At 40.0% G+C, this 25196-nt stretch overlaps 1 protein-coding gene across 3 annotated transcripts in view; it reads right to left on the bottom strand.

Annotated features, from left to right (window-relative positions):
* GRM1 (glutamate metabotropic receptor 1) overlaps positions 1–25196 on the bottom strand; it is a 319639-nt gene that overhangs the window by 34888 nt on the left and 259555 nt on the right. For all 3 annotated transcript variants that reach the window (XM_037144977.2, XM_037144978.2, XM_037144979.2), the window contains exons 4-6: positions 21056–21302; positions 16372–16540; positions 6252–6378 (exon numbers count right to left, since the gene is read on the bottom strand). In XM_037144977.2, the coding sequence (XP_037000872.2) occupies positions 6252–6378; positions 16372–16540; positions 21056–21302 (543 nt within the window). The remainder of the gene's footprint in view (positions 1–6251; positions 6379–16371; positions 16541–21055; positions 21303–25196) is intronic.

Genomic DNA, 25196 nt, shown 5'->3' with positions numbered 1-25196 from the left:
CTCCTTAACAAAGTTCTGTGTTTGGTCTATGCCAATACTTTCCAAATTGAAAGAATAAAAATATTTCCATAAATTTAGGAGAAGACACTATTCTGGAGGCATGGTAACAAAGAACTACCAGAACCTGCTTTAAACCTGTTCCCTTGATCTACGACAGAACCTCTTAGTGAACATGTTTTTGCATGCCAACCAATCAGTGTCAGCACTTGCTTCTGATAATTGTCCAATCAGGAACAGCCTCACATTTAATAAATGAATGCCAGCCATTCACAAGCACAAACTGCTGACGGATCACAGTGGCCTCTCTTCCTTATCTGTCAGAGGTTTGTTTACATCCATGTCTCAATCTCTTCCTGTAATAACTTCTGCTTCCTATAAAAAGTCACGTTTTAATTTTAAATCTTCTCCTCTCCTTGGTAAAGTTTAGAAAGATGAGTAGATAGATAGAATAACAATGACCATTAAGGAGAACTTTTGATATGATACAATTTAAAAAATTAGAGTATTTAAAAGGGTTTGTAGACAAATTAGAAAATAAAATACTACACAGACAATATTCAGCTTTTTAACTAACATACTGAGATTGTAAAATAAAATTTAAATTGTAAAGTAGTCCTTGTCAAGGCCTTGGTAACCTTCTGAAAGTAACCCTCTACATTTCTCTTTTTCTGTGTAAATTTACCTGAATTTTTAAATAAACTATTCTGTTTTCAGAGTTTTCATTAGAAAAGGATAACACATTTAAATTTATAGAACACAACTGAGATCTATGAAAGCTGGATTAAGACCCTGAGCCAAATTAAGAGCTATAATTAATGGTTTTCCTAAACTTCAGACATAGAAGCAAAACATTTTCTGCAAAATTCAGAAGTTTTATCAGATACTTATTGTCCCACATTACAGATTTATACCAATTAGTTCAATTGATTGTTAGCCTTGTGGAGGAAAATGTTTAAAGCAGCAGATTAGAAAAGAGAAGACTTAAATAACCCAGTAGTGTAAGAATTTAAATATAAAAGTAGAAAATGCATTACATAAGGCAATTTCAGAAGCCTTTTTAAGTAAAGATTCAAAATTATAAACTGAATAAAGATGAAAGATAGACTTTAGGAAGCCTCTTAAAATTTTGGGGTGGACTCAACAGCTGAAATGGGGAGGTCCACATCTTTTATTCCTATGAATAGGCTCAAACCTGAATTAGGGAAATTAAACCAGAGAGTGATATTAAAATAAATAATTACCGATTCACAAATATTCTATATGTGACTAGGCAGTTTGATAAAGTATAAAAGGAATTATGAATCTTTAGGTAAAACAATAAAAAGGAACCTCTATTGTCTATGATTTGGGAGTGTATAGACAAAAAAACCCTATAAAACTGTAAACAGCAGTGTCATTTAAAGAACTAATATTTCACATTAACCAAAGCTCAGAAGGACAGCTACTTAAACTTTGCCCAGTGACTTAACTGTATGGAAGACATTGGCACCCAAGAACCCCTTGTCCTTCTTCTGAAATTCTAAAGGAAGCAACATATTCTTCTTGGTAGAGGTGCCTTTATGTCTACCAATAATCTCACTATTGATGGAACATCAGATACCTGGGTTTAATAAAACCACTCAAACAGTGAAAATTTTTTAACATGCTAGAAAAGAATACAAGTGTTCTAGTATTTGTAACAGTAGCACTTTATCATAACAATACCTCAAACCAATATAACTATGACCCCCCTATGATTGTTTTATCTCCTGTGAAGATCCGCAGTTATTTTCCTTATGTGGAAACTGGGCTTTTCAATGCCAATCCAGGACAACCCAAACTAGCATCCAGTAGGGATTAGAACGGAACATTAACATTTTGAATAAGCTTCTCAAAGTATTTTTCTTCTTTTTCTCCTCTTCCTTCCTCCTCCTCCTCCTTCTTATTATTCTTTTCTTTTTTCTATTTTTTAGACATTCTAAATTCGAGAATCACTAGCTTTGATATCTTTAGGGAGTTAGGTGTAATATCTATATTGTCCATATATGTAATTTAATATGTAATAGAATGTACTTTGTTGTCCTGTTTTGAGGTTTAAAGAGAAGCATTGTCCAACCCCCAGGTATATTTGAAAATCCCAGGTCTAGAAGAGGTGGAGGTAACCTTCCAAATTGCCAAGAAGCCTACCCGACCCTCAGCACCCAGATGGAGAGGACATTATGGGAGTCGTGCATACTATGTGTAAAGACCTGAGAGCTTACGAACCTGACAGTTTCCATGGTTAGAGTTAACCCTGAGAATCCAGAGCCATCCGACAAGTCAGTTTTCTTCAAGCAGACTACAAATCACTGAGCAAAATCTAAGACAAGTGGTCATGATTCTGGTTTGATGACCAGGGATTATTTCTAATTTTCGACACAAATTTTGGCTTACCCATAAGATCCAAATGCAATGGAAGAAACTAAAATTTACTATTGGACTTCTTTGCAATTAGGTAGAGATGAATGTAATATGAATAAAAAAATAAAGGCCGTAATTATTCAATTCAAAGTATCTTGGGCATTTAATAACATTTACAGTAATACTTTGTGATTACCTAAGACTTCATTGAAATGCTTTCTTTAATCTTATCACATTAACATGAATTACCTACAAGGTATAATTCTATTTATTATTCAATGCTCAACTCTTCCCCTGTAAAGGTTTTTCTCTTCCCTGAAAGAAATAATGGCTTTTTATTCTGTGTTCATATGACATTTTTCACATATTCTTTATTATAGGACTTATACCATACTTAACTGTTTGCATGTCTAGTTTTTTATGAAGCACATTCTCCATGATATAAACCTTATTTTCTTTACCTGTATATCCCCAGTTGCTCAGAAAAAATCACCTGCCATTAAGTGGATGGCAGTGTATAATATAAAAGCAAATGAATGAGTAGACAGCATAGGAGGTCACAACAACTATTGCAATGAAGAGAAATAGTTAAAATGAGTTCATTTTTATAATTCAGTATTTTACATCTTTGATGATTAAATTTAGTGCAGTCTGGCTTTCTACAGAACTGTTTTACACTATTTGGCTCTTTCAAAGAAATGAGTAGCATTGAATTATATATAATTGGCCCATGAATCGTTAAACTACTGTCAGGTTAACGTGTTATGGCAGAAGAGATCCCTGTTTATGCATCATAAAAAATAAAGTATAACATTTAAATGCTGAATTAAAATGTGCATTTTTCCCAAAAGAAATTATGAGACACTTATTAACAGATTTAGAAATCACTTCCTCTAGGAAATATACCAATTTTTCTTCATAGCCCCAAACCATGTGCTAATAAAAATAAAAACTTCCTTCCAAACATGTTTTTATTCACAATATTAGAGTCTTTTATTCACAATATTAGTCTCCATATATGGAGAGTAACTATCTAATAATTTTAAACATCTTTTTACAAACTCTGTCTTCAATAAAAAACACCATTTCCCAGAAAGAATAATTTCTCATCTTCACTAAAATTTATTTAAAAAATAAAATCTACCTACAAAAAAAATACCCAGTTGAAGGCAATGCATTTATTCTTCTGAGTTTCTACTGATTTTTGGTATTCTGTGCAGGTTTTTTTAAAACAACTACCGTTCCCATGGCAACCACCAACACCACATCGCCATGTGCGGCACCTTCGCTCCGAGCCTGACACAGCACAAAATAAGTGGCCAATGAGATCTCCTGTTCCATCATGGATCAGAGCAAAGGGATAGGAAACAGCAGATGGCAATTAACAGTAAGTCTAAACTCGTGTGTGAGGTATTCTAGAAGATTCTACACCCAAGATTGGCAAAGTAACCTGGGCAGATGAGACACTTGTCTGTCCCTACACAAAGACCATCTGAGCTCCTGCTTGGCTCAGCTCATTTGAATATGAAAGTGACCACTGCACATATGATGGATGGTAGTGCATTACATTCTTTAGAAGGATAACTGCATTAATATTCATCTGTTTATGGTCAAGGAGAATGTTGTTTTATTTTCTAAGTCAAAGTGCCCTGATCAGTGATGGTGCTCATTTGTCAGTGGGCTGTTGGAAGATCTCTAGAGAGTAAAAATATGACTTTGAGTCTCACTATTATAACATACTAGATCATTCTGTATTTTAATGGTTTAAAATAGGATAGAAATTTTTTCATTTATGAGTTAAGTCTCAATTAATGTGAAAATGGAGTAATAAGAAAAGATTGGGGAAGCTGCACAAAACATAGACAAGAAAAGAAACTATTGTACCCCAAAGCCTGAACTTCTGATAACTCAGGTCAACCTGAGGAAGAGGGTCGTTTTGTCTTTGAACCTCTTCCTAGTCAGTGGTGGTCTCAGTCAGGTAGCAGAATCGACCGACTATGAGGTCAAACCCAGTTCTCAAGCCCACTGGTGATCTAAGGGGACCTACTTACTCAAGACGAAAAGTCCCAGTAGGAAGCACACACTGTGAGGGAGGATAAGGAGGTGAAGAGAGACACGGGAAGAGTGGGGGAGGTGGCCCGTGTCCAGAGAGAGGTTGGGTAAGTCTTTCCAGGCCCGTCCATTGCACACAACCACCAGATAAGTGGCACAGTGAGAGCCTTGGACTCAGGGACAAAAAGCCCTGGATCCTCATAGTGGCTTTCTTATTAACCAACTGCATTGACCTAGTTGAACGTGGGTGAGTCTCTTCTTCTTTTTAATTCTCTCAAAAGAACAAATGTTTATTAAGAAGCGATTATAGTCAAGGCACCAGGCTATGAGCCAGAGAGTAATGTTTCTGTAACAATGGGGCAGGAATGAAGTGCCTCTCACTCTGCTGGGCCCCCTCTCAGAACAGGTGCACGAGAATCTCTGCAGGTGGGTAATTCCTGGGTAATTTTTAGGCTCATTAAAGTTGAAAAGCAGTTTTCAACTAGAGAATAAAGAGATGAGTGAGATACAGTTTGTACTTTCAACAATATCCTGATATAATTTCCGTTTCTTTAAAAAGGCCTTTGTAAGCCCTGGCCAGCATGGTTCAGTGAATTGAGCATGGGCTGCAAACCAAAGGTTCACTGGTTTGATTCTCAGTCAGGGCACATGCCTGGGTTGTGGGCCAGGTCCCCAGTGGGGGCCACATGAGAGGCAACCACACATTGATGTCTCTGTCTCTCTTTCTCCCTCGCTTCCCCTCTGTCTAAAAATAAAAATAAATAAAATCTTAAAAAAAATAAAAAGGCCTTTGCACAAGGGGATTTCTAAAAAAAATTGGTATTTATTTTCATTTACTTTCTTCTAACAGGATTAACATTTGATAAAGCACTCTCACTTAGTAAGCATCATTTTAATTATGTGACCTTGTTCTATTAACCCAGCCATTTTCAATGTGCTTTAAATAAACTACATAGTTTCTGAGTTTTATACTCTTGTTTGGAAACAAGAAAAAAGGGAACAATAATCAGGAATGTTACCCTCTCTGATGATTTTCATTAGTAGCCAGGAAGGCACAGGGTCAGCAGTCCGTGAACTGGGCTCTGCTTCTAACTGTTTACATGACTGGGGCACACAGACACACCTCCCTTGGCCTCAGTTTCCTCTTTCTCAAATGAGGGGTCAGAGTACTAAGAGGACAAAGTTTCCATGGCCCTATTACTCTTAAAATCTGAGCAAAGTATTTGTGACATGTGTCTCCCACTGTAAATCAGGGGCCGTGGAAAACGAAACACAGATATCTGAGCATTGCTCTCTGGAGACAAGCAAGCTCGCATAATCCATCCATGTGAGTCCCATTGATTTTACTAGTGAAACATCTTTATGTGTGCAACTATGAATTCAAGTGATTAGAAGTAGCTTCAAATAAAATGTTAAAACAGAAACAAAACTACTGGTGTACCATAATGCCCTTTTCTGTTTCGTTTTGTTTTAAAATTTACTGTTTATTATATTTTTTCCATTACCTTATATCCCCTCCCCCTAGCAATCCCCACACTGCTGTCCATGTCCATGAGTCCTTTTTCCTGTTTGTTCAATCCCTCCATCCCCTAAGCTCCTCCCCCACCAGAATACCCTTTCAATAAATTCTCATTTAGATTTAAATAAACTTTCAGCATAGATCATGGGACATTTGTAAGAGGTTTGTGCGTGCTCTCTGACAGGAGCGTCAGAGACTGCACACTGTAAATGAACATCAAAAAGGACGTGAGCTGACTGCTCACCCTGTGACCACTGGGCCCGACGGAAAGGCCAAGGGTCAGAGAGGCAAGGGTTCCTACCTGTGAGCTCTGCATTGGGCCACCAGCCCAAGTCACAGGCCTTGCAGGTGAACTCATCCTGCACGTATTCGTTCTCTTTACAGGCCGTGCAAATCCAGCAGCAGCTGACTTCTCCTTTCCGGATAACCTGCAACAGAGAGAGGTATGCTCCTGAACAGGGTTTCTCCAGAAGGCTTCTCTTGCAGACGAGGACTGTCATGAAAGGGTAACTGCTCAAAAAATTCTATTTGCTGAAAATGACTAAGTATGTGGATTGAAATATACCTAATTACCTTGGAGTTCAGATGTGAGTTTCAATTCATTTCATGCTGAATTTGAAGGTTTTTCAATAATGATTTGTGTCATAAAGAGAATTGGCTACATTATCTCTTACACAGTTAAAAATGAAACAGTTGAATTTTATCCTTATTTATATTGTTATGTACTAATTATTTACAGAAAGTACAATAAAAGTACAGTTTTCTTCTCTGACAGAACAAGTAGTGTTTATACACAAAAGTTTCTTTGTAATAAAATCTTATTAATTCATAAAAACTGAGGAATTATAGATTTTTTGTTATATTATGAAAGTATTGGCAAATTTATATGCATAAAAACAGAATGATGGCTAAGAAAGTATAGCCCTGTTACTGGCCCTGTTACTTGCTCTAGTGAACTAAAAAGATTACATAAATTGTTGGAAGAAAAATTACTAGTTCAGAATTCCCAAGGAATTGCTTATTATCTGAGCAGTTTAAACTTTCTCCCATTTTCAAATTGTTTGGTAAGCACTTTTTTACTTACACAATACAAAAATAAACATAAAAAACATACTGCATTTAAAGAGTTTCTTGTAAACAGCTTTCATCTTGCTTTCGTCTTCAGTCTGACAATTCCTGCCTTTCTGTGGATGGGTTCAACACATTTACGTTTATTATAATCATTGGTCTGGTTGGATATGAATCAGTTGTCTCTTTTTTCTGTCTGTCTCATCTTCCCTTTGTTTCCTTTTCTTTGTACTCTATCTTCTTTTGGACCGAGGGTTTTTTAGCATTCCACTTTATCCCTAAAGTTGATACACTTGCTAAACCTCTGTGTTGTTTGCGTGGTTGCTGTCGATTTGAAAATGTGCATCATTAACTTCATGTTAATAGAAGTATGTTGCACAACTTCATGGCCATTGTAAGATCCCGACAACAATACTTTTCCATTTCCCCTTCCTCTTGGGTATTGTTTTAGTACATTTTACTTACACATATTTGAGAACCCCTATGAGAATTATCTTTGCGTTAAGCAATCATCTTTGAAACACATTTTTGAAATAAGAAAAAATATAATTTTTTATATTTACCCAATTTTATATGTTGATATTATTTTCTTCATCCTGAGGAACATTCTTTAACATTTATAGTAGTGCTGATGTGAGAATTATGACTGCTTTAGCCCATTATTTATTGGAAAAGTATTTTGGCTTAATTTTAAAAAAGTCACTTGATAGGAACATTGAAGTTGATCATTTTTCCCTTTCTTTCCGCACTTTATGTCATTCCATTGTCCTCGGAAATAGGTCTAGATTGAGAGTTGGTGGTTTTTCCAACACTTTAAAAATGTCATTCCTTCCTTGTATGTGGTTTCTGAGCTGTCTGCCATAATTCTGACTCTGGTTTTCTGTACCCAACAGAACAGTTTACTGTGGCTTATATTAAGATTTTCTTTTTTATTACTGGTTTTTAGCAACTTAATATCTTCTTTGTGTTCAAATTCTTTGGTTTTTCTTGAGCTTCACGGATTTGGATTTACATTTTCATTATATCTGAATATTTTTCAAGTCATTATTTCTTTAAAACAATTTTCTGGCCTGTCCCTTGTCCTTTTGGGTCTCTGATTATACTTATAATACACCCTCAACTATATTCTGCAAGTCACTGAGAGTCTGTTCATTTCTTTAACTTCGTTTTCCCTCCGTGTCTCATTTGCCTATTTTCTATTGCTATGTTTTTAAATTTACTGATTTTTACTTCGATAATGTCTAATATCTGTTAATACCATTCATTGAAATATTATTTCTTATAAATTTTAGTTTTCATTGTATAAGTTCCATTTTGTATTTTTCTGTATTTCTAGTTGCCTTCTCATGATATTCACACTTATTTTAAATCTTTTAGTATGGACTTAAAGTAGGTATTTTAATATCTTTGTTAATTCCATCCTCAATGCAATTTCTGGGACTATTTCTATTGTTTCATTTTTATTTTGGTAACGCATCACTTTTTCTCATTTGTCATATGTCTAAATTTTCTTTGATCAGATGATGACCAAGGCATACACAAGGTACAGAATGCTGGAGTATTTTTCTTAAAGAATAATTGAAAAAGAATTGCCCTTTGTTCTGGCAGGCAGCTAAATTACTTGCAGCTCAGTTTGAGTCTTGTTTTCAACCTTTTAGGGAGAGTCTATAATAGTCTATTATAAATGGTGTAGTCTCTGCACTAAGGTGCAGCCCCTCTGGGGTCTGTACCTAATTTCTTGGGCACTCAACAAGGTGTCTCCGCTCTGGCTGGTGAAGACTGGGACCGTCCCTCGCTCCACGTGGGCTCTAGGAGTCCAGCTCCATGGTCATTGCTCTTTACCCGGACATGTCGAATAATTCTATCTTAACTCTAATTTGTGTTTTAATCACCCCAAAATTGTGAATATTTTTTATTATTTTTAAATTTTTATATCAGTCATGCACACATTTTTGTAGTATACGTTCAATAATTGAATAAAGTATTTTTTCATCTTTCTTCCACAGGAAAACGCTGAAAATGAAGTTCCGAATCACGATAAAAGTTTTGATATTTGACAGAAACTGCCTTTCAAGGACCAAGGCTCACTAGGGCACGGGATCTGTTGATTCTTTTCACATCCGGTGTACGGGGATCTACACTCGTTGTCAGGGAGCCCAGGAGGCCTCGGCTCCACACAAGGCCATGATTCCGTTACCCGCGCCCGTGGTGGTCTGGAAGTATTTCTGCCGTGGGAAATCAAGTGTTCACTTTATGACTAACTTTCCGGGGTGATTTATAGTGAATTTTTTTAAAATTAAGGTTTCATTTAGAAAAAAAGCAGGAAAGGAAGGAGCGTCAAGAGAATGTAAGGAAGGGAAGGTAGCTATAAATCAAAGGAAACAGGAAAAAATTCTTTAAAGGGAAATACCTGAGAGACTGTACAGGATACGGAACTGAGTCTCCCCTAATTAGGGCTGCAGGAGAACCAGCTGCGGGAGGAGGCCACGCTGCCCTCCTGCAGCCCCACAGTCCACTGGGTGAGGACTCGGAAAACAATCAACTCTAATTGCTGGCATGTTCTTCTCCACCTTCACTAGGAGTTTCTCAGAAAAAGAGGCCACGTTTCAATTTCCTTTGCATTCACAGTTGCTGGCATGGTTCTTGGCACATATTTATTATTCAGTAAGTCATACGAAAGACAAGAGGGAAATAATATAGAATAAGATGTAAAGAGAAGAAGTGGAAATAAAGAATTCAAAGAGAATAAAAAATAAGAGGAAACTGAAGAGAGCCTTGTAAGAACTAAATAAAAATATCAATTTAGGAAAATACAGCACTGTAATTTATTACAGAAAAAAATAATAATGGTGTAAGCCAAATGATCACAAGAGTAGACATATCTGAACTGCCCATGTGTGTTCTTCACTCTGTACGGAATGACACAGAGTTTCCCTCGGTGGGATGAAGTTAATCGTGTACATTCTTCAGCTAGAAAACGGCTTCAGAAGGGATTAGTGCCTTGTGCAAATCTCCGTCACATTACCTCCAGTTTTTTCCAAGAGCGAGGCTCTTCCTAGTGTAATAATGGCCATCAGGGTGATGATATGTTATGCTGAGAACCAGCAGACATATAGGGTCCAGCAGAAGTAAGGCCTGCTTGAGTGTGATTAATAGGGTAATGATATGGGTGTAATAATTTATAGTTTTAATTTAAACATTTTACCTGAAATGTCATGTGGTGTGCTTGAGTGTGATATTGTTGTGTTCCAGAATCACATACTTATGATTTCATAATAAAAGATTTTGTAATAAAAAGGGACATTATTTGTGCTGGACCCTGTGTACTTACTTAACCAACCTCTGTTCAGTGGCCAGTGTCCCAAAAACATCTCCATCCTTAAGGAGCTATCATTCTAGAGAAAGACTTTGAGAAAAGTGCAGCAAGAAAGAAGAACAAGTTTCAGGACAGGGACCCAGGTGAGGCAAGTATAGCATCTAGGGACCACATTGAAAAAGGCATGCACATTTCAGGTTGAGGAAGTACCAACCTTGCACTTGCAGGACCTTGAAAGTGAGTTCCTCCTTAAAATCTGTACCACAGGTACCCCACATGCCCCCACCTGGGTCCTAGTCCTGATGGGGAGGCACCTGGAATAGGGGATTGCAATTTTGCATATGGTGGTCAGATAAGGTCCCACTAAGACACCACCTTCTGAATGACGGTTTGAGAGAGGGAGGGAGAGTACACCCTGAATGCATCTGGTGGGAGACTGTCCTAAGCAGCAGCAACAGCTGGAACAAAGACCGGGCAGTAAGAGCACCTTGTGTAACCACACCCTTGCCTTCCTCCTCTACTTTCCTGTCTCAATGTTATACCTCAAAATGTTTACTCAGAAAAGTAAATGGGTTCTGCCTCTGTGACTGCCACCCCCAGCACTCAGCAGCCCTGCTGCACTCCTGTCCACTCTCATGTGATTGGGGACAGGTCGGGTATGAGGCTATGGTGATCACCAAAAAGTTCACTAACCAAGAGGCCAAAGCATTAGAAGTGAAAATGCAGGCATTACTGAATGGTTATGAAGAAATCAATGCTAATTCTATAGAACTTCCCATTATGACTGGTGCTTGCAAAGTTCCCTCCTCATCCAGAAAAACTATGGTTTACACACACACAGCAAAACACAAGAAACAGTGTTTAGTCTTCTACTTTTCCCAAAATTTTAGCCAGTATGTTTTTAGTAGCTGGGGCAGCTCACATCATCATTATATAAGTATAGTCTTCTCAAATAAGGATTTTTTTTTTACTTTCCTGTGGACACTTTATCCTGAGAACCTGCCATGCTGCTACGGAGTTTAGAAAACATTGTTTAATGGAGAAATCTTATCATTGGGTCACTGTTTGCCAAAATGGTTACATTAACTATGAATGACTAAATGAGTAGTTTGCTTTGATTCACAAGAGAGAAAGCAGAGCTGTTTGGGACAGTGAGAGTTATGATATTACTGCTAACTTCCTTAGCTGGTCTGATGGCTATGTGGCAATTGTCCTTATTCTTAAAAAATAGAGGTTGAGTGGTCTCTTTTTTATTTTTTTTTTTTTTTTTTCTTTTCTTTTTTTTTTTTTTAATGTTTTTTCTTTTTATAACAGTTGATTTAAGATTTTTGTTTTTACAATAAAAAATTATAATTTTTTTTTTTTAAGTTTTTTATTAGGAATAGGTAGTATGAAGATATGAAGCTTTGTGATATTTGTACTTCATCTTTTAAATGATTCAGGGAAAAAATAGTTAACCCAATTCTAAAGTTTATAGTTTGTAAGATATGTGTAATGCTCCCATATGTATAAGGTTTATTTTACTACGTGATATAACATCTGCAACGGGTAACCAGTTTACGATATATTCCATGTTTACCAAAAGCCTCCAGAGTTCTGCGAGAATGGTCAGGTGAGAATAGTAGAAAGTAGTGATTTTCTCCACTTTCCATGCCCAAATTCTCAGTCCCCAAACCATCCACTTGAAGTGAAGAATCCACAGACAAACTTAGAGTGAAAGTACAAAAGAGGAGGGGGGGAAGCGACCTGCAGAGTCTTCCTCCTCGATTCCCAGCTTGCCACCCCGACTCTACCAAACGCTCCCTGCCACCTTTACACGTACTGCTTCCTTAGCTCTAGACTCTGTTCCCACGGCATTTTAAATGGGGATTTCTGCTCATAATTTTATTGTGAATTATTGAAAACATAAGGCTTTGCAATTAAAATATGCATGTGTAGGAAACATGCCAGTTCCTATCACGAAAGAGAGTGGAACAACGCGGGGCTGTGGGATGATCAGAGCTCTGGGCGGGCTCTGAGCCCGGCACTTCCTGCTGAGGAAGCTTGGAGCAAGTGACTCAACCCCTCTGGGCCTCTGACTGGGGGCGGTTTCCCACCTATAGACTGGGGGCAATAGAACCTGGTTTAAAAGGGTCGTTTCAAGGGATCATCGGAATGATGATATCTGTAAAACGTATCTGCACAAGAATACGCTTGAGGAGTGTGGTCCCCGATCTCCACGGCCTCCTTTCCCTCTGTGCCGTGTCCTCCTTTGCCTTTCGGCCCCTTCTGCACACCATGGAAACAGCAGCAGGCTTGGTGTGGGAGAACGACCTGCGTGCTGACACTTGCTGCTCCCTTGCAGATCCACTGCATTTTATGTGCTGCTTCAAATTCTCTTCACCTGCTCTGTCTCTTAGGCCCACTGCCGTGGACCCTTGGAGAGTTCTGGACACTTCTGTGGCCCCATGTCACCCTCCCTCACTGCTGCCTCATCTTCTGCCCTCTCCAGCTGTCTCATGCATGAAACAGGCACTGGATTCTGGAACCGCCCGCATTGCATTCACCCCAGCAGGAGTCCAGACCAGACTACATGGGACCCACAAAGGCTTTCTCTCCACTCACTGCTTCCATGTAACAGAACATGGACTCTGGCTTCCTCAGGAGCTGCCTATGGGGTCAGGTGATGCTACTTCCAGTGAGCGAACTCTGGCCACAGGAAACAGAAAACAGGATGGCACGGGTGCATACATGCTTCTGTCCTTTTCACTTCAATAAGTAGCCCGAGTAGCCTCCCTGTGGGACCGACAGACTAGCGATGCTCAGACCAACAGCATCCCACTCAGTAACGCATCACATTGTTATTGGTTGTGCTATTTTCCCATCCTTCCTGCCTCACTTCACTTTTCCTCTCCCAGCTGCTTCTCAGGGATTCTACCTCCCAATAATGTGTTAGCCCTTAAGCTTTGCTGAGTTTCAAGTGTTCAAGGGAACCTGAGCTAAGTACCTGTGAATGACATTGACCAGGCTCTCTGGCCACCCGTCTTCAGGATAAGGTTAGCAAAATACGGGGACCCAATGGGACAGTGAAGTGAAGGGGAAAGCAGTGGCCCAGGTACCCTTTCCTGCTCTAGTTCACAGGGCATCACGAGTAGCAGCTGACGCTTCTCCGAGTCCTTCTGGCCCGGGGGTAGGAATTATTCTTGCTGTTACTCATCTATGACTTGCCTCTGAGTCCCTCCTACTTTCATAATTCCTTCTTATATTAAATTCCCTCTATCAAACCACTGGCATGGGCTCTATTTTTTTCTAAATGAACCCAAATATAACTTAATATAACATGAGACAATGCAAAGTTTGGTTTTATTTTCCTGTGTTTGTGGCATAGCTAAAGCCAGCCTCTGCTTCTGTATGATATTTTATTTATATTTCTAAAAATAGCACAAGTAAACTGGGATTTTAACTGCTTCAAAGAGAATTACCAGTCCTGGCTGGTGTGGCTCAGTGGATTAAATGAACCAAGGACAATTACCTTGAGAAAGTTCTATGGGCTATCATAAAAGAAGTCAAATGATCATTTCAGCACTTTCAATGGCATTTGTTATTTAAAACAAATACCCCTTTCCTAAAGGTTGTGTTTCCCAGTTAATACAAGTCCAAGTCCTTCAATCACCTTCTAAGTTGCCTGTCCCCCATCTTTGCAGTGGTTACCAAGAGACCTGACTGTGTGCATTTGGGGCCTAGTAGGTGGCTAATTGGTGGTATAAGAAAGAATACAAGTGCCATTATTCAGAAAATGAAATTCATCTCCACTCCAGGTGTTACTTTCCTCCTGCAGGGTACACAATATTTCTAAAATTGGCCCCCAGAACATTTGCATTTATAGAGAATGCTCTGTAACAGCTGAGCAATGATTTGTGGAATCTCCCTGAATAACACTGCATGGGCGTAATGCAAACGTGATGCCAGAAATACTGCAGCGTCTAGGCGCAGATGTGTGCAGCTAGCCTCTCCTCTGAACCCGTGTGGGGAAAGGCCTCACCTCGGGGATGTACACCAGGTAGGAGCTGCCATTCATGGCCTGCCAGCAACCGGTGGAACAGGAGGGAATCGTGAGAGGGAGCCGGAGTACTGTGAATCTTTAGGACAATTTGTTTTCTCTCGCCAGGGTCTCCCACCCCCTTATACTCTGAAGAAGTCGACTTTGTAGTTCCATGAACTGTTTCACAGCAGTTGTCTGCAAGACAGACTCTATGCTACCACCCACACTGGAAGGGGGGCCTGAGTAGAACCTGTGACGTCGTTTGGGCCACAGAAGTTCATGAACTCAGGGCTTCTGTGCTGTCTTCATCATTTGACTTTAGGGCTTCGATGTACTGTTTTCTCCACCATCCAGAAAAGATGATGAATGGAGAATCCAGTTGTCCAGTATCTCATGGCGGCAGTCGGTGGGATGTGGGGCCTCTGGATTTAGAGGATATGTTCCTACATACCGCAGGACGGTCTTGCGGGAAAGAATTTCATCAGGCCAAGAATCAAAAATGCGCTGGGGAGAAGCAGTGATGACATTCTGCTCGCACACGGTGGTTTGGCTGGAGCTGTGCTCACACAATGGAGATACCTGGGCTCTGAGTGAAAACTAACAATATCTTTAAGCCTCCTGAATACCCCACATTTTGTGAGCTTTTTAGGACCCCTTGCCTAAATCTCCCCAAAATCTAACAACTTAAGGATTAACTGTAAACATGGCAGGTGGTGGCCAGCAAGCTGTCACAGCACTAGAATGGAGCCCATTCTGGTTGGTGAGTTGTCATGACAATTATTAAATATTTTTAACATCACTTCTGCAGAGAAGGCGCAAGCTACTTGTAGGGTGAATTGTCTCAGCAGTTTGCTTCATCTTGAAGTGGCTGGTATCCCTGAGAGGCTGAGTCCATCAGCAAAGCCTTTAGTAGCTGCTGTAACATGTTGCAGGTAACATGTTTAAATGCCATTGTCCACCTTCTGTGACCAGGAGTGATAAAGCTTTTCCAGGTTCCATATGGACACTTCTGTGCATGACTGGCTTTTTGCCCTAAGACACTTAAGTGCCCTTCACCCCTGGGTAGGTAGTCCCACAGCTCCCCAGAGAGCACAGCATCATGGCCATAGCCTCACGGTGACGGCCAGAGCCACCCACAGCATCTGCTCCAGATTCAGCTCTGCTGGGTGAGACATTTATGTGACAGCCTTGTCTGCTCCCAGAGATGAATCACAGAAAATTAGAGATGGAAGGACTCGTTAGGCCATTTACTCTACACCCTTGCCGTCTCTCAACCAGTCCCCTCCCCTCCATTTCCTAATGCATCATCCAATTCGGTTCAAGCAGGGTTTACAGAGAGGGCCGTTTCTTTGTCTTCTTCACCAAGAATTCTTTCTAGCACGTCCAGCTAAGTGCTCACTATTTGATGTTTATTTACCATAGTTTTATGTATACAGTAATATTATGGTTACTCATTTGTCCCAAGCTTTAAAAAAAACCACTTGAGAATAATTAGAAAGTGAGGAATCTCTCTTGACTAGCAAATACCAGTTTTAGGAAAAATCAAAGCACCCAGTGGAGAAATGATAAGCTGTGCTTCTGCATTACCTCATTTCAGCTTCTTTTATTTTAGTTAAATGCTTATTTAGCATTGTTCAGCTTCTGCTTTCTTTAACAGCAGCTAGAACTATGACTAAACAGTACCATTGGTTTGGGTTTCCAGGTTTACTTCTGTTTCAATTTTTAAATCGGATTATTCATCCCCTTGCTTTCTATATTGTATTTAAAATCCTGCCTCATCATAGTGATTTAATTAAATATTCTTCTAAGTATTCAAATGGTTTCTCTATTCCATGTGCTAATCTTCTTTGTTTTATTTTATTTTATCTTAGCTAACCACAAGCATAATAAGAGTAAGACTGGTTGATTCTTTCTGGACAACCTTGTTTAAGAAAAATGTCTGTGTTTCTTTACTTATGTCCAGGTAGAAGCCTTCCTCATGAACACCATCCAAGAACACATCTGTGGCGGGCTCACCTTAATCTGGCCCTTCAGGCAAGGCTCACTGCACACAGACCGCACCATCCCACTCTTGTTCATCTGGATTTTGTAGTCATCGATGTTCAACACCCCTTCATGCCAGGTGCCCACGTGGACATAGTCATAGCGATTAGCTTCAGTGTACTGAAGATTCATGATATCATACCTGCAAAGAAAACAGCATGTGTGTCATGGAGAATATGGACATACTGCAGACAACAAAGCAATCTGGCAAATATAGAATGGAGAGAAGGAGAATAAAAGCTAGAATCATCCCATGTCCTAATACCAACTGCTATTGACATTTTAGTTTATTTGTAATGTTTCCTCTAATTTTCCCAAATGTGTATTCCAATCTTAGATCCCGTGTATTATCCATATTTGCTAAAGAATATAGTAGTCTTATACTTTCCCTATGCTTATTTCCTGAAAACTAATTCCATGTGTCTATGTGTGCTGAGTTCATCATCTTCTCCAAAGTATTGTTCACTAAGTTTTTGTTCGAACAAGTAACAAGTCTTGAGAATATTAATTTCTTAACTTGATTTCTTTTATTCCAATTTTCTTTTTTTAATTTACATTCAGTTGCCATTTTTATTACACTGGATTGATAGAGGTGAATTTTCTCAAGTTTGGAGCCTATTTTAAATGCCATTAGAGCAAGAAATCTGAGAAATGCATCCTAAATTAACAAGGGTGTTGGGGATTTAACATGTTGACATTTAAACTTGTCTCTTCCTTGGTTAGGGCAAACATTTCTGTAATTTCAAATGCTGCAATGCTATGCACAGACAAATCTACACATAGAAATCTTGGCTGCAGCCATAGTGTGCTCTGGGGACCAGACCTCATCATTCTCCACTGTTGGCAGTGAAGAGTATTTCCCAGTGCAATGAAAACAAGGCAGGACTTGGCACTGAGATGTGTAAGGTGGCATCTCTTTTCTACCTTTTTAACGGTAGGTTAAACTACTGAGGAATGCCACTAAACTCCTTAAGGATCATGGGCTTCTTGTGGGAATTTTTGAACATAAGGTACATAAAAACCCTTTCATGACTGGGGCAAAGGCATATTTGGAAAGCAGTATCAACATATCATTCACATGTGTATTTCTGTGAATGCCTTAATAAGACTCTGGTTATTTCCATTATCATAAGAAAACTGGAGAACATCTTTGAATTGGCACAGCCATTTATCTCTCTGTCATTGGAAATTCTCTGGCAGCCTTCAATCTTCTCTGCATGTTGCTATGTACTCCAAGGAAATTATAACTCATGTGGCAGTTTCCCGGAAACGAAGGCCTGGCCCTCCCTGGACCCTGCAAAGTGGGACTGTTTTCTGTGGTGCCTCTGCAGGGTTTTCACCCTTCTGCACTAGGACATCAGAGGCATTGTCTCTGGCTCTGTGCCCTTGACCCAAAGAAATAGATGGCAATTAACCAACACATATTTCTCTTCTTTAGCTCTCCTGCTCCTCCTCCCAATTTCCCTTCCTCATTCATCCTGGAATTCTTTCTAAACCGGTTCAGACTCAGACTCCTCCTCAGCCCAACACTCCAGGAAGCTACTACCAGTCCACCTTAGTTGGTATCTGAAATCTTTGGCTATATCTGGCCTAGTTCCTGATCTTACTGTGCAAATGCCTTTTGTCACCCACAGGTAGCTAGTGCTTTCTTCACATCCGGATTCTGGCAATTTCCATAAATAGCAACCCCCTAAATGGAAAGGGGAGACTCTGTGAGAATAAAGGATGTCTTTTCTCTGCTTTTCCAGGGACATAAAACTTACCTAGAGTTACATCTCTTGCCTGTTCTGACTTTTGGCTACCAGTGGGTTCTTATTCTTGTGGTTGCTAAGACATACCAGAATGTTTTTCAGAGTGACTGGCTAAGTGATATCCGCGTGGCTATTAACTGTGGGCTGATGGGCCATCAGCCCACAGTAGATTAGTATCTACTGATCAATGATACTAATCTACACCTCCAATAGTTTTCCATTTTAAACTCATGGGTATAGCACCTGCTGTGAATGTTCCCTATGAATACTTTCCTTCTTCATTTCCTTTCATTTTTATGTTTTGCTCATTATTACATCATTAAATCTCCTTACGTACTTTCAATGAAGGTTTGAATGTAATGCTAGCTTTAGAGCACCTTTTTTTTCCTATAAATTAGTTTTCTAAGACTTTTATTTCAACTTCCTCATTTGCTCTTCCTGAGGGAGAAACCAGTTCATACTTCATTAGCATGTAGAAACTAAAAACTAACAATATTTAGGTATGAAAACACATTTTGAAAAAGTCCCAAAACCATTGGAATAAAATACTGAAAATCACCAGGGGAAAAGTGCTGACTTACTGCAGAGGGGCCACCCCCTTCACTGTGTGAGCAACAGGCACGGGACCCTGCTCTTCTCTGCTGGCCCGAGTCCCTTCTCAGCGTGTTGGCATTGACTCGGACTGTCATGTAAATTACTGTCATGTAATTTACATCCTCAGGCTGTAAAGTACATCTTTACAACCTTCTCTCGATCACCCAGTTTACACTACATGATGACTAACTAAAATAATGACAAGAGGAACCGAAAAGCTTGGATGGTATTATGACAGGAGATGGAAGCAGAGGGAGGTGGTTGAAACAGAAACTAATCACAAATGAAGATGATCAGTTTCAAACACGAGGAAACAATCCTTGAGAAGAGACCCAGGGGAAGGCTCGTGATTTAAATATGTAATTAAAGATGGAGAAGAAACAAGCTAAAACTGTGTGCCTATGTTTTGGATAACTTATCTATTGAGTATCTAAAATGCATCTGACCGCTTGCTGGGCACATTGTGTATGTTATCGTATAGAATCTGGAAGGGAGGTTTCCATTCCAAATCCGAACTTTTACAGAACTTAGTTCCCAGTGGAACCCAGCATTACAACCATGGGTTTAAAGGGGGGAAATGGTGGTCTGATTCTCAGACCCACTGCTTCCTTCTGTCACTTCCTAAGGTGTTCCCCACCAGCAGGCTTTCCACATGCCCAGACCCTCAGTCATTCCATCCATCTCTCAGTCACGTCTTTCCCTAAACCTGCTCCCACCTAATGGAAGCTTGGGAGGGATCTAATAAATGCATTGTTTAATTGCTGAGAATTGCTTATAAAATTTCTCTTCTTAGAGCTGTTGGATTTTAACAGGGAGAATCCACTTGGGCCCCACAAGTCATTCTCTAAATGCAGAATGTAAAGCTTACATGAAAAGAAGAGCTATGTAGGGAATTATTTAGGGTCTCTTCCAGTAGTGTCTCCCAAATAGTCTCTTGCAGTTCCTTTCAAATGACATTAAGAACTCTGCCAGCAGCCTCGCCTAATTTTAGGATGAGCTAAAAGGCAGAGTGATGTGGCAAAAAGACTAAAAGTCTCGGATTCAGGCAGCACTGCCTCCATCAGCTACTCTTGGAGTGATTTTAGGGAATTTTCTTGGTTTCTCGACACTGAGTGTTATCCGCTGTAAAAAAACAGAAAAGCTATGCTTATAGCTGTGAGGATTAAATGACTTGATGTTCCATTCCAACACAGCATATGCTTCCCTAAAACCTCTCCTTCTGCAAAATCATGTACTGAAAGACAGTGCTTACGAGCAAAAGACAAGATTGTGGGCACACTGTGCAGCAGCCAAGCTCAGAGTTTTTCCTTCCTGCTGCAAGTCTGAGTCCCTATTTAACTCTTCTGATTATGCCTGGTCTCCAAAAATTCATATAAACAAGTATAACTATTCTTCGTACTGACATCATTCTCCATGTACCAAAGAAACATGCGCTAACTGGTGTTGCAAAAGAGAGTGTCGCAGAACAGACTAAACATAAAATGACTTAGGAAACTACATATATATTAAATAGATTCAATTTTCCTCTGGTTCTTTTTTTCTTAAAATTTTATTCACCTATTTTTAGAGAGAGAGGAAGGGAAGGAGAAAGAGAAGGAGAGAAACATCAATGTGTGGTTGCCTCTTGTGTGCCCTCAAATGGGGACCTGGCCTGCAACCCAGGCATGTACCCTGACTGGAATTGAACCAGTGACCCTTTGGTTCATAGGCCTATGCTCAATCCACTGTGCTACTCCAGCTATGGCTCCTCTGCTTCTTGATGAATTCTTTGGAAGCCAAAGCAACTCAATACCAGAAAGGAAATTCTTTCCTTTCTTGTTCCAGGCAGAATACCATGTAGCCTGAGAATAAAGGATACCTGCATACAGCTTTATTCTCTTCATATATTAGACTCTGTAAGCAGGGGTGGTATTAAAATATTTTACAGCCATCATGGCCTTGCAGCAAAATCAATCAGAAAGCAACTCTGGCCTGGCCCTGGCAGGGCCAGGGAGAGCTCCGCTGGTTAGGCGTAATCCCTTAAGTTTCCTGGGGTGGCAGGGTGGTCCCAGGTGTTCTCTGGGAAGGGATGGAGTGACAGCTGGGTAGAGGTGTAGTACTGGCAGGACGCAGGACTGTGCATGTTTGCAGTAAGCTTTGCCATGTTTTCAAATGAATTTCCATCTAATATTAGCCCCGTCTGTTCAGCTCTCTAGTTGTATCCATGCTCACGACACCCAGAAACCAAGGAACCAAAGGGAGACAGAATCGCCATGTGTCAGGCTCAGGGAGGCTCACAGGCGATTCAGATCCATTATGGGAAAGGGCTTTACCTTCCAGGAGCGTCCCCTTTCTCGTCAAACCACACCTCCTCTCCAGACACACCGATGAACGTGGACTTGATGAGGAAGTCCAGGAGCTTGCTGCCGTCGATGGGCTTCATGGCATCGCAGAGGCCCACGTGGCCCGGGCAGAGCGCGTGGTGCATGTTCTGCAGCCCGTGGGCCATGGCGTAGATGGCGTTGATGACGAAGCCCATCTTACTGTCCTGGACATAGTTCTCTTCTAAGCTTTCGTTGCCTGTAACATAAAAACAGACGGCTGCCCAGGTTGCTGTGATGGAGTCCAGGCCTGTGTGTGTAATGCCCAAAAGCTTTTCAAGGCAGGAAAGCCAAGCCCACCTACTCAAGCCTTGTGACTAGCTCTCATATATTCTGCCTGCAAACAGTTCATTCGGTTTTATTTTCTAAATTCAATAACGGTTTTATAACACATAAAACAGATTTCATAGAGTTAAAAAATTAAAAAAAAGACCCAACACTTTACTTTTCAAATATTGGAAGGAAATCCTTACGGGGCAATGGGAATAACTCTTATTACCTCTCAGCTCACAGTGACTTATATTAAAATTCTCCCTATATTGCAGTACTGGAAAAATGTTTTTGATATCTGCCATAAAAATCTGCAATCCACAGTATATCAAGTAGTGGTACATTACTTAAACCTTGATATTTTGTTTGGGTGATATTCAGGGCCACAAACACCCAGAGTAAGAAGAAGAGCTAGGTAGTATGAGTTTCTTTTTATAGGTGACTGGCAGTACAAAAGTATTAGAATCAGATTTACTAATTGTTAGAAACTCAGGTAAAATGTTTCTTGGTGGAAGAGCCATACTACATGTATTAGCTTTTAGCTTTTACCAGTGAACCTGAAAAAACAGTGCAATCATTTCTACCTATGTCACAGGTAATCAAAGGTTCTTGTGAAATTGCCACACAGTTTCACAAGCACAGTATTGCATTGCACAGGATCTGGTACAAATAACACCCCTTTTGTATTACAAAATCATAAGCATGTAATTCTGTAACATAACAGTATCTCACTAAAGTATGCCATCTGACATTTTAGGTGAAACGTTCAAATTCACAGCAGAAGTTTTCACAGCAGAAGTCTCAACCACAACACTTAACATATGGATAAGAAACTCTGGACCAGTTAAGTTTGCTGAAATAAGAGTAACAGGTTTGGAAAACAAAATAGAGTTGGCTGGAACACACCACAGGCATAACTCTGAGATTTTGTACTTAGTTCCAAAATTTTGCTTCTCTCTGCAGAAGGCTTTCCCTCCCCTGTTTGGCTGATAGTGAGGAGGGGACTATGTGATGTGTGGTCCAGGCCCTCGATGTTGGGAAAGACAGCGAGTTCACCTGCATGTGGGGTTGAGAACACCATGAGGCTCCTGGCACCCTGGCCAGCTGGCCTCTCTGTTCCAGGCTGAATAGATCACTGGACACTATGGTTCCTAGACTGGAGAGGAGCATAAAGTATAAAGGGAGTTAGAGAGCTTGGAATGTTTGAAAGAAATGGTAAAGAGTTTTGACTTTGTTGTTGAGCTTGAAATGAAATACGGCATTTCTAAAGAATTCTATTTAAAGGCTAATCTATTTAGATATAGTTCAGAAAGTGAAAAAAGATACGTGTTAACCTATCCAAGAGTGATATACCCAAAACACCCAGGCCAGGGTGAAAGGGGGGACATTTTCAATTTTAACCCATCTTCAGCCATTGCTTCCTAGGAAATTGTTAAAAGTGTGATTTGCTCAAGTATTATTTTTCCAGTTAGAAAAAGGACATTTTCTGAGACAAAATAACGAGTAAGAGAGGCAGAAAGGACATTTTAAAATCAAACCATATAAAATAAATATGCAAAGTTCTGTAAAACAGAAAGCAAACATTCTTCCCACAAAAATTGTATGAAGTCATTGAAATACGGTAACTTATGTCTGTCGCCCAGAAGCCTGGCTCTCAGTGTTATTTTGCTTTCCCTCTCTTTTATACTAGGATATAAAAGAGATAAATTGATGCCCTGTGTTTGACACGTATTCAACAAGCCTTGAAAGATAGACCAAAAAACTCCAAGTGCTAGAGCTAAATGTCAAAGCTGGTAGAATCAGAGAAATCAGCAGGACTTAAAGAAAGAAAGGAAAAATATATACAAAAATTGAGTGGCAAAATAACCTTCAAAGCAGCAGCCACTTAAAGGGTTCTGGTCAATACCAAAACCATCCCCTTCAAGCTGTTGCTACTGTCAATCCAGGAGCAAACTATAAGAAAATATGAGAATAAACACAGGGAACTTTTTACCAAATGGAAAATTCCCTCTTTTGGACAAGCCTGTGGACACTGAGCTTGTTTTTGTTTCTGCTTTGATAACTGCTATTAACTTATTATATATATTTTAAAAATTATGTTGGTGTCCCCAATACAACTTTCCTAAGCTGTGGTTGTTGACTGGATGTGTTACTCATCAGCGTTGAGACTGTAAGAGTTCTTGGCTGTCTCTGAGTTCAGTTTTCCTTTTGATCCTTATTTAGGATGCTTACATAACTTATTGTCCAAACTGAGTCACTTCTGAAAGTGAAGTAAGTGATAATTGTGTCCTGGAAACACAGAGGTACACAAGGCAAACAAGCCACAGGTGACGCGTTTCTTGAGCCACACCACCCTCTAAATGTATCTATTTGCTGATGTTATTATGGGTGAGATTTGTGTCTAACTATGTTATATATATAATAATGTATAATAACATCTATAAAATGTAAATATGTACACATAAGTTGTATGCATATGCATATATATGCATATAAATACAATGATCAGTAGAGTATTATTAATTTTAACAAATTGACACTCATCTAATTTTAATGAGAAACGAACACATCCATAATACTACTAGCTGCTATTTTGTGTGTTTGTTGGATACAATACTCACATAATGAGTCCATGATAATCCTGCCAGAGTTGTCTATCTCACCATTCACACGTGCAGGGAGGGTGATGACCCTTGGTGCTTCTGTCACTCTCGGCAAACGCAAGTGCAGATCTAGAAACCTGCAGAGGTAGTGATTTTCTGGTGACAGAGGACAAGGCATCCTGCTGTCGCCAGTATGGTTGTCAAGCTGGTTTGAGATTTGTCCCTGGGATTGTGCCAGATGTGCACAGCTGTCTCTGACAAGAAGCGCTGGTGTCTAATTTATCAACAGCCCGCTATGACAAGCCCATCCAGTCTGTAGATATCATACAGACAGCCAGGAGGCCAGGCACATGTTTTCGGGACATATTTGGAATCCACACCATTTCCAAAATAAACACAAAGAGCTTGCGTGCTTGTCTGTCTGACATGAGCCCGTGAACTCCCCTACCCAGCCAGCCCACCCGGTCTGCATGTGAGGGGTATGCTGGCCCAGCTCAGTAGAAACCACCATTTGGGAAGGAGTGACAGTGGCTAGAAAATCATCTGGCCTTCGCAGGACCACTCTCTTTGCCAGAGCGACTGTCAACAGGTAATGTTGCCAGGATCTATCATCAAAGCAACAGAATATGTTACAGGTTTTCTATTCCCCAAAGACCCTATATTTTCATGATCAGTGAATAGAACATCCAAACTAATAATACTGTCACTTGGTAAGAGGGTGAAAACATTTCAATTCCCTGGGTTTAGTGCCTTTTCATAACACTAATCTCAGTGTTATTAGGGAAAAGGGGATTTTATGATTCATTTTCTGTGGTGCATTAACTGTTATAGACCACGAGGGTATCATTAAAGCATTACCTTTTCTGATACACTAAATGGAATCAAATAATTGGAGTCGCCTGTGCTTATTTACCTTCAAAAGAATACCTGCCTAACAACTCCATAGTGGATTGTGAAAATAGCTACCTTGATTCTAAAACAGCAATCTCATTCCTTTTGTGAAAGCACAACAAGGGCTACAAATTGCTGCCGGGAGCAGTAGCAGGCGGGCCTCCACGGGGGAGGGGTTGGCTGTGTACCTTGTGAAAACAGGACGCCTTTGGTGGTTGGGGAAAGGGTCAGCAATTCTATCCACTGACATTTAGGGTGGCTGTTCTGCAGAGCCTACGAGAAGAAAGACTCAGGACTAGGCATGTGAACCACTGGGGCCCAGAGGCAGT

The sequence above is a fragment of the Artibeus jamaicensis genome, unplaced genomic scaffold (assembly GCF_021234435.1).
Source record: "Artibeus jamaicensis isolate MK-2021 breed Jamaican fruit bat unplaced genomic scaffold, CSHL_Jam_final contig_3176, whole genome shotgun sequence".
In the NCBI taxonomy this organism is placed as follows: domain Eukaryota; kingdom Metazoa; phylum Chordata; class Mammalia; order Chiroptera; family Phyllostomidae; genus Artibeus; species Artibeus jamaicensis.
Note: the sequence above shows the minus strand (reverse complement) of the source record. Positions and strands in the feature narration are given on the sequence as shown.